General features: G+C 35.3%; 1 protein-coding gene across 5 annotated transcripts in view; it reads left to right on the plus strand.

Annotated features, from left to right (window-relative positions):
* Window positions 1–10,829, plus strand: part of Zmym4 (zinc finger MYM-type containing 4) — a 190,048-nt gene that overhangs the window by 117,805 nt on the left and 61,414 nt on the right. For all 5 annotated transcript variants that reach the window (XM_023701031.1, XM_023701034.1, XM_023701033.1 and 2 more), the window contains 6 exons: window positions 281–431; window positions 1,746–1,865; window positions 2,202–2,239; window positions 3,739–3,883; window positions 8,532–8,650; window positions 9,550–9,721. In XM_023701031.1, coding sequence (XP_023556799.1) covers window positions 281–431; window positions 1,746–1,865; window positions 2,202–2,239; window positions 3,739–3,883; window positions 8,532–8,650; window positions 9,550–9,721 — 745 coding nt within the window. The remainder of the gene's footprint in view (window positions 1–280; window positions 432–1,745; window positions 1,866–2,201; window positions 2,240–3,738; window positions 3,884–8,531; window positions 8,651–9,549; window positions 9,722–10,829) is intronic.

Below are 10,829 nucleotides of genomic sequence, written 5' to 3' on the forward strand. Positions count from 1 at the left end.
GTTCTGCCAAAAATAAATAAATAAAAATAAAATTGAACTTTGTTTTTCAATTGCTATTTATTTGATTCTCTGTAATATGATTTAGTTCATCAAATAATTGTTTAGTATACAATTATTGATAGATTTGGTACCATTTTAGGGCCATCCACCTACAATTTTATGACTGAGAGTCTAAGTTAATTTTCTCATTAGGTGTAATCTGTGTGGATTGGTGGGAGCAGACCACAGATATATTTGTTTTCTTTACTATCTTCTATTTCTGTGTCTGTTTCTATTTCAGATGGCCAAATGTGATGGCTGCAAACGACAGGGTAAACTTAGTGAGTCCTTGAAATGGCGAGGGGAAGTAAAACATTTTTGTAACCTGCTTTGTATCTTAATGTTCTGTCATCAGCAAAGTGTATGTGACCCACCTTCACAAAACAGTTCAGGTAAAGTTAGACTTCAATAAATGCCCAGAGCAAACTTCTTTTCCTCTATACATTAGGAAATTCAAAGAATTGTAAATTTATGAAATGTAAATTTCATTTTTGTTTAAGTAGCATTGATATTTAGGTCTTTTTTTAGTTGAACACCTTAAGGGCAGGCAAATAGTTAAAAAAAAAAACAAACAAAACACTTTTTCAGAATCAACCAACTCTCTGAATTCTTGAATTTTGGGGAAAGAAAGAAAGTTAATGTTTTATAATTGTGTATAGATATATCTTGGCTTCCTTAAATAAGGAAGCACTGTGGGAGTCTCAGGCATGAGGATCATCAGTTTGAGTCCAGCATGTGTGGCCTGGTGACTTAATGAAACCTCATTTCAAAACAAAATAAAAAGGTGCTGGAAATGTTGGCTCACTGTAAAGCCCTTGGGTTCAATCCTCAGTACATAAACAAACAGAAAAGAAACAGGTATGGTGGCTCATGCCTGTAATCCTAGCACTGGAGAACCTGAGGCAGGAGGATTGACATGAGCTTGAGGCCAGTCTGAACTACATAGTGAGACCCTGTCTCAAAAAAAAAAAAAGATTTGAAAAGTTGAAGTTGTAACTCAGTGGCGCAACACTTGCCTCGCATGTAAGGAGGTCCTAGCTTCAGTCCTGACCATTGCATTGTAAACCACTTACAACAGAAAAATGAAGACTGAATCATAAGTACCACATAAATATTTAGGCAGTTTAATCTTTGAGATTTTATAGCTTAAAAGCATAAAACTTGTACTGTTCCAAAACCTCAAATAGTTCAAGTATAGTGTCTTTATAAAATAGAAATAAGAATTATAAGTGCTTACTCCAGAGACTTAAAAAGTTTTTTAAATGTGAAGGTAAGATTTAAGAAACATTTTTATACTTAAATGTCTGTTAAATCTACCCTCTGATCTTCATTGGTATTGTATTGTTGAAGATTTTTGTTGTTGTTGTTTTTTTTGTTTTGTTTTGTTTTTGGTACTGCGGATTGAACTCAGGACCTTGCCCTTGCCAGACAGGCACTTATGCCACTGAGCTATCTCCTCGGCTCCTGTTGTTTTTAAGTAACACTATCAATTCCATTTTTATACAGAGTTTAAGAACTTTCAAGCTTCACTAATTAAAAATGATGAAACTAAAAATCCCAGTTAATCTTGAAGTGACCTTTCATTTTAACAGGTTACTTAAATTTCAGAGCATTGCTTAATCTCCTTTAGAGGTTGCTTTTTATATAAGAACTTAAAAATCATATGAGATTTCTATTTTAATCAGTAAGTATTTTTATGGTTTAAGCTGCTTCCACAGGGCCCCCTTCTCTCAGAAAAGATTCAACTCCAGTTATAGCTAATGTTGTATCATTGGCAAATGCTCCTGCTGCACAGCCCACAGTGAATTCTAACAGTGTCTTACAAGGTATGGCTCGATTTTGAAATTGCTTATCTAGGCATTTTTAATTAAATATAGTTACCTTCCTTTATTTCATCAGCCATTATTTTATATATTGGACACATTCAGATTAGGAGTGGCAGCTCCTTATGGGCTACTAGGATGTTGAATAATGTTTATGTAAGTTTCATATCATCATTTTCTCATCTTATACTTTAGAACTACTAGTTCTTTCCATGGAATTAAATGATGATAAACATGTCCTTAGTATGAGACTTTGTTTATGGGCCAATAATTAGCTTTTATTGGTAACATTTAAGAAAGTACAAAAGATCCTAAATTTTTGTTTTAATTTCTGTCAAGGTGCAGTTCCAACGGTAACCGCGAAAATCATTGGGGATGTAAGTTTTTATTATTAGTGATATTGTGACTGTATTATGTTTTCCATTGTTATAGTGTACAAATATGTAACTTGCCTTCCTTCATTGATTATATAAAGTAAATTTCATGAGACCATTTAATTTTTGTTCAGCGAGCTGGGGAGTTAGCTCAGTAAGGGCCTGAGTTCAATCCCCGGTTCCACCAAAAATAAATAAATGAATAAAAATAAAAAATAATTTTTGTTCAGGAATAGGACTTCCTGGTTATTTAATTAGGTTTTCAGTGTACCTCAATTTCTTTGACTGATTGCAACCATTATGTTGTTAATGAATGGTTTAAAAAAATTATGCAGAATTAAAAGAAATTGGAGAATTTAGAAAATTTTTGAAACTTCTTGAATGATTTGTAATATACATAGGTTTTGAATAAAATATTCTAAAACATCACTTGTCATCCAGGAGTGGTAGTGCAGGCATGTAATCCCAGCACTCTTTGGAGATCTGGGCAGGAGAATTGCAAATTGAAGACTGGCCAGGGCAATTTATCAACTTTGCAAGATACATCTTCAAAATAAAAAAGAGTTGGTGATATATATAGCTCTGTGCAAAGTCTCTGGGTTCAATTTCTACTGTGAATGTGTGAATAAAGCTAGTATATTTTCTTCTTGTCCCATGAAGATGATATTAACCATTCCTTTTTATTCTATTCATTGATAGTTTGACTCTTAAAAGTAACCAAAAAAATAAGTAATGAGTAAAACTCATGAGTGGAACAGTGGCATTTCTTTTTTTCTTTTTTTAACAGTGGCATTTCTACATCGTATCTTTTTTTTTTTTTTTTTTTTTGCAGTACAAGGGGTCAAACCAAGATCCTTGTACTTGCCAGGCAGGCGTTTAAGCCACTGAGCTATCTTCCTAGCACCCAGCAGTGGCATTTTTAAAGTAGTTCCTGGCCTGTGGGATAACCTTTATGTCATCATCTTTATTTGTTATTGAAATGTTTATATGTAACTCTCTTGTTCCTATTTAAATCCTCTAAGACTGACTGTATTATTCCTCTAACTCAGTCAAGAAGTAACAGATTTCATTTTAAATCCTGCCAGCATTGTAACTCTTCAACAACATGTTAAGACAGTTTTAGAGTTTTTCTTGGTAAATGAAAATGATAACTACATACTTTGAGTTAACATTTGTTCATTGAAATACTGCTTGATTACTATTAACATTTTATGAATATTTTATGTCTTACATTTAGTTGAATTTATATAGTTTGTTCTGTGTAATTCCAATATTGTACTACTTTTAAAATTATAATATTTCTTGAAATTGATGATTAGATTTGTTAAGAACTTTTCTTTTTTGAGTCATGGTCTCACTGTGTAGCCCAAGCTGGCCTTGAACTCATAGCTATAATCCTGCCTCAGCCTCCTGAGTGCTGGTATTACTGGTGTTGCATCACCATGCCCAGTTAATGATTAGTTTTAAAACTTCTTTGGTTTCTGATTTACTTTTTTTCCTAGGCAAGTACACAAACAGATGCTCTGAAACTGCCACCTTCGCAACCTCCAAGGCTTTTGAAGAACAAAGCATTGTTGTGTAAACCGATTACACAGACTAAAGCTACTTCCTGCAAACCACATACCCAGAACAAAGAATGCCAGACAGGTATATTCCTTGGACTTTATTTTCTTTAGGGAAAAAGAATGTAGAATCTGCTTACCTATAGTTTAGAAGCTTTTAGGTAGTGATTGTTCATATACATTGATAAGGCTGAGGATATAGCTCAGTGGTACAGTACCTGCTTGGCAAGTGCAAAGTCCTGAGTTTGATTCCCAGTCCCTGACACCCCCCCCCAAAAAAAAATTGATAATTTATTTCTCACAACATTTCTGTGAGTAGGGTACTTTTCCCTGAGGTGAAAGAAGTTAGAACCTTAATAACAAGGCTTGTCTAACCTGTTGACATGCCTGATGTACATAGAAAACACATCATTTAAGTATTTAAGTATCTAAGTATCTGAGTAAGCAAATAACCTTTTGAAAATACTTGATCACAACATTTTTTTTAAAAAGAGAGCATGGGAAAAAAAAAAAAAGAGAGCATGGGGCATGTGGGCCACAGACTGGATACACTTGATTGGTCAAAAAGAATGAAGTCAATTGGTAATGCCATCTTATGACACTTTAATTCCTTTATTAAATAACAGTAACATTATGTAATAAATGTAGCTTTACAGTATTGCAGACAAGCTCTTAGGAGGTGCTATTGTTTAACCAAGTGTCATTGAATTTGAACTACTACGTACATTCTTTAAAAATGTATCTTTCTAATTATTTTATATTGTACTTAGTGTACTCTGCATGCAACTCAGACCTTGAAGATGCTGCACTCTCTTCCCCTTCCCATATTTTAAATAAAGTTGTTTGCCTTGGGAGGACTTCAGAACTTTCTTATGAACTACTACTTATCCTGCCAAAATCTTTGTGCCTTTTCTGAATCCTGGGCAGTATGATAGCATCTGTTCTACAAAGGAGCTGGGGTGAGGGGGGGACTAGGACCCCTCTATTCTTGGCCTGCCATCCTTGGGGTAGATCTCCCCCTGTGCTTAGCAGCTCATTGCAGAGGGACCTTCCAGTCTCTTAGCCACACTAAACAGAAATTTAGCCTCTTCTTCTGTTGAATTGGAGGGAATGTAAAATGCTGGTGTCCTGTCCCTCCTTTTAAGTTTGATAATCTTTGAATGGAATCTGAGGGAAGTGAAGTTCATTCTTCCTTGCCACAGGCCCTACTAACATAGCATTCATGGAATGTCACACACTGTTACTATTCTTCATAAGTTTTAATAGATTTTATTAAAGAAATGTTTCATTTACTGTATGCCCTTAGGATAATATCTCAAGTTGTATTTTAGTAGTTTTCATCCTTTTTTACTGTTTTACTAAGGAATTGGCTATGTGTAACTTCTCATGCCCCACAAGCCCCAGAAATTTAAAATAGAAATCCTGGATTTCTATATCTTCAAGATTAGCCTAGGGCTGGAGAGATGGCTCAGTGGTCTAAAGCACCTACTTGGAACAAGCTCGGCAAAGCACAGGGACCGCGGTTCGATCCTGCAGCACCACATGCCAGCCAGCCCCGCCCCCTGGTGGGCTGAGCTGGCCACACACACACAATAAATAAATGTTAAAAAAAAAAAAAAAAAAAAGATTAGCCTATAGTCCAATGCTTTTCAAACATTATGTACATGCATTACCTGAGAATTTTACTCAGAGTATTCTTATTTAATGGGGCTCAAAACTTTATATTTCTTCTAAGTTTCCAGGTAATGTCATTATTGCTGGCCTGGACCACACCAAATAGACAAGTGGTAGATGATGTAGCTATATCTTTTTATTGTGATGTAATGAATTCTGATAGTAGTGATTTATTTACTATTGTATAACTTGGCTGTTAAACACCCCTCATCAAATGACATTTTTTATGTTCTGTGCACTGTGATAATTTTGATTCTTTTTTATTTTCCACTTCTAGCTTTAGTCAAATTGTTGGCTTTGCTTGTCACTTGTACTCCTATATTAATGATTTTGTAGTTATTTAACGTACTTTCTGGCCCATAGAAAGTCCTTTATACATACTTGTTAGGTAAAAAGAATGAATCTGTCATCTTACTAATTTTTTCCTGAGTTCTGTGTCATCTTTTCAATACTTTGAATATCTGTTGTGTTTATTTTTTTTTAGATATGTATCATAGATTAGACTTTCACCATCTTAGCTGTTCATAATTGTCTCCTTTAAGCAGCTTATGTGTTGTTTATTCAGTGGTAAAATGGTTACCAATTTCATTCTTCATTTAACCTTTTTTTTTGAGACAGGGTCTCACTATGTAGTTCAGGCTGGCCTTGAACTTTCAGTGCTCCTACCTCGGGATCCTGAGTGGTGGAATTACAGGCATGCACTACCACTCCCAGCTGTTTTTTGTATTCTTAATTATAGCCATTCCATCTGGGGTGAGATGAAATAGTTTTGATTTGCATTTCCCCAAATTCATGGTTGTTTTTTACTATAGGGAATATTTTAATTTTTAAAAACTTAGTATAGTAAAAAACATGTTGCTGTTAATCCACCCTAGAATACTTCCTCTTACTATGAACACATTTATCATCAAATTCATGTTTTTTTATGATACTTTTTTTTTTTTGAGACAGGGTCTCATGTAGTTTGGGCTGACCTTGGGCTTACTTTTGTAGCCCCAGGCTGTCTCAATCTTCTCAGCAGTCCTCCTGTCTCAGCCTCCCAAGTGATGGGATTATAGGTGTGTTGCCACACGCCCGGTTCTGGGACCAGGTTGGCGTGCCTGGGTTTTCTGGGGCTGGGTTGGGGCACCTAGAGTTCTGGGGCTGGCACTGCATGTGGTGCAGGGGATCAAACTTGGGACCTTGCACTTGCCAGGTAGGTACTTATGTCTCTCAGTTATCTCCCCAACCCAAATTCATGGTTTTTTTGTTTTAATTTTATGTACCTAGTACAGGGTCTACAGGATCTCACTACATAGATCAGACTTGTAGTGATCCTCGTGTTTTCAGCCTCCCAAGCACTGGGATTACAGGGTTGCGTGCCACCATGCCCAGTCTCAATCGCCATCCCAGTGCACCCCAGGGGCAGGGCCAGCATGACTTGTGGTACCGGGGATCAAACCCTGAATTCATGTTTTTTGGGGTTTTTTTTGCGGTACCAGGGGTTGAACTCAGGACCCGGCACATGACAGGCAAGCACTTATTCTACTGACCTGTCTCCCCAGCCCAAATTCATATTTTTTAAATGTCATTTTCATCGTTTAATTTAGCTGTCCATAATCTACTATAGGTGATTTAAAAATGCTTATTATAGCCTGTCAAAAATTCTCCCTATTCATTGTCCCTGGCCTATTGTTTATGATTTCCCTCGCAGTTTTCCATACTTAGGTTCTAGGACCACTTTTCCAATACTTGCATGCATTTTATACTCAGATCGTTGCTATTTATTATGTTACCTACTTTTTGTTAGTACTCTACACAAGCTGTTTTATGCTACTTTACCTTTTGTGAGAATTCTCACTGTCACTGATTACACTTTATTTTTTAAAATAGACTTTAAAAGTTTTTTAATTTATCTGCAAGAGTATTTTAAGAAGTACAGATTGGGAAATTTCAGTGCATGTGCATAGTGTGTTATGATCAGATCAGAATAATTGTATATGCGTATCTGTAGCATCCTTTTTTAAATGCTAGAAACCTTCAAAATTCTCTGCTCTTTTAAAATATGCAATTTGTTATTTTTCAGTCATCCTTACCCTGCTCTACTATAAAACATTCGAAGCTCTTTGTAGAGGAATCCCTGTACCCACTCATTACTCTCTATACTTCCCAGCTTTTGATAACTACACTTCTACAAACTGATTTTATAAGATGAACTTTTTAGCTTGCACAAATAAATAACGTTCAGTAATTGTGTCCAGTTTATTTAGCAGAGTATTCTTTAGAGACATCTATGTTGCCATAAATGATAGGATTTCATTATTTCCAGCTAAATAATTATCCATTTATATGTACTATTGTGTGTATTTTGTCACATTTTCTTTATTCATTTGTCAGGGTCACTTAAGTTCACTCTATAGCTTGACTAAGGTGAACAGTGTTGGTAGAACATAGAAGTGCTATTACCTCTTCAATGTACTGATTACCTTTCCTTTGGACACATACCTTGTAATGAAATTGCTGGGTCTCATGAGTTCTGTTTTTGCTTTGTTGTTGTTAAAAGATATTGTCTCGCTATGTTGCCCAGGTTGACCCTGAGCTCTTGGGTTCAAGTACTGCTTTTGCTGTAGCCTAATATATATATTAAATGGCTGTTAATCCCCTTGTCAAATGACTGGTTGATGAATATTTTTTTCCATTCTGTGGAGTCTCTCAAGTCTCTTGTTTCCTTTGCTGTGTAGAACTTGTTTAGTTTAATGTAATAACATTTGTCACTTTTTATTTTTGTTGAATGTGCTTTTAGGGTCAAATCCACAAAATCCCTAGACCAGCATCCTGAAGTATTGTTCGTTTTCTTGTAGTAGTTTCACACTTAAAGGTCTTAACATTTAAGTCTTTGATCCTTTTCAAGTTTATTTTTGTGAATCATGGGAGATAAGAATCTAACTTCATGTTTTGATATGTGGGTATTGATTCTTTCCAGCATCATTTATTGCATACACTATCCTTCATAAAATGAAATTTTAAGCACTTAAAATGTTTCTGACTCTCTTTATTTTTTGTGACTTTTTTCTCATTAGAAGATACTCCAAGTCAGCCCCAGATTATTGTGGTGCCAGTTCCTGTGCCAGTGTTTGTGCCCATACCTCTTCATCTTTATACACAGTATGCCCCAGTTCCTTTTGGAATTCCAGTTCCAGTGAGTGTTCGTTTAGAGATTAAGGGTGCATTTTCATTAATTCAGTGCTTATAGTTCTGAAAATACTTTCACTTATTGGTAAAGTATAGTTGATTCTAGTGGCTGTTATCATGTTACCAGTGTTACTTAATAAGATGTATATAGAGGACTGGTTTTACCCTGGTTTCTCAGACATGGTTAACATGCAGCTTTTTTAAAATGTTACATTAGCAGTAAGACTACTGAAATAGAAAAAGCTAAGGAACTATATGCGTTAGAATTTTGGTTTCTAGTAAGGGTGAAAAGAATATTGTAATTTACGCTTCTACCCTTTGTTTTTTTGAAGACAGGGTCTGACTTTGTAGTTCAGGCAGACCTTGGACTCACTGTATAGCCCAGGCTGGTCTCAAGCTTGTGGCAGTCCTCCTGCCTCAGCTTCCTGAGTACTGGGATTCCAGACATGTGCCATCATGCCCAACTGCAGCTTTTTCTTAAAGAAAAATTAGTTATTTTAAAATTGTGACATTTTCCCATACTAAATCCTTAGGGGAAACACTTGTATGAAAATATTTAATAAGAAATATAGGGGCTGGGGAGATGGCTCAGTGGAATAAGCGCTTCCCTGGCAAGCGCAAGGGTCTGAGTTCAATCCCCGGTTCCGCCAAAAAAAAAAAAAAAAAAAAAATGTAATAACAGTTTCAAAAGTGAGATGGAACATTATAGATTTTGTTCAGTGTGAAAGCACTTTCTGTGTTCTTATTTTAATGGCTCTAATCTTCTATAAATGAACTCTTAAGAGTGTGAAATCATCTGTAATAAGAATATCTGAATTTTTAAATTTTTATGCTTAAGTCATCTCACAAATTTTGAAAACAAATCCATTATTTGAGAAGCTCTTACGTCTGTTTTTGGTCTTTCAGATGCCTGTCCCTATGCTTATTCCATCCTCAATGGATAATGAAGACAAAGTCAATGAAAGTGTCGATGACATAAAGGAAAAGCTTCCTGCACATCCATTTGAAGCTGATCTCCTTGAGATGGCAGAAATGATTGCAGAAGATGAAGAGAAGGAGAAGACTCTTTCCCAGGGAGGTTGGTACAGTATTGTTTCTATTATTTTTGTTTTTTTGAGACAGGGTCTTGCTATGGTGTTGAATTCATAAAGTTACCCACTTTGGCCTGCAACTTATGCCAATTCTTCTGCCTCAGTCTCTCAAGTGCTGGCATCATAGGCATGCAACACTACTCCTGGCTTTATCTCCGTGTTCAAAGCCATAGTCCATATATGTTGATAAAGAGAAAGTTAACACAGATAACTTTTTGGCTTAAAATAACTTGTAGGTAAATTTGTTTCTGTTATTTTGAATAAAGATGATAACAGTTAATACTGATGTGTACTTACTGTAGTGTAGGTATAGATTATGTGTACTATGTGCATTGCCTCATTTAATCTTCACAACAGCCCTATGAAAGTTATTGTTTGCTTTATATTCTTTATCTGGGTTTGTCCTGTTTATGTAATACTAGATTTTTCTTGTTGATGTAATCAGAAAGTAATTGAATCAGTACTTGAATCCAGATCTGTCTGGCTCTAAAACATAATATTAATCAGCTTACTAATATACGTTCTAGAAAGGTTTCTAGCTGCATTTACTCTCTTTCTCTCTGTTTGATGTAGAATTAGATAACATAGTATATATGATTTTTGAAATAGTTTTTACAGAAACTTTTTTGTATGTCACCAATGAACCAAGTAATAATGCTTTTCTTTTCTTTTTTTTTTTATTTTGGTGGAACCGGGGATTGAACTCAGGCCCTCGCGCTTGCCAGGGAAGCACTTATTCTACTGAGCCATCTCCCTGGTCCCAATAATGCTTTTCTTGATGTTTTAAAATTTTATTCAGTGGTAGATTTTAAGTGGAAGCTAGCCACTGGAGTTTAATTTTGCATAATAAATGTTAGATGATTTTCTGAACACTGTAGCATTTGAAAAAACTCAGTTTTTTTGCTGTGTTTATAGTAAGTGTTCAATTCATGCATAGTTTGACGAGGGCTACAGAGGTAACTCAGTGGGAGAGCACTTGGTTAAGATATTCTGAGAACTAGGTAAAAGCTTATTATCCCAGAGTTTTCCAAGTTCTTTATCTTTTTAAAGATATTTGAGATAATTTTAATATTTTCTCAAAAAAAAAAAAAAAAA

Source organism: Octodon degus, unplaced genomic scaffold (assembly GCF_000260255.1).
Source record: "Octodon degus isolate 3935 unplaced genomic scaffold, OctDeg1.0 scaffold00130, whole genome shotgun sequence".
NCBI lineage: Eukaryota > Metazoa > Chordata > Mammalia > Rodentia > Octodontidae > Octodon > Octodon degus.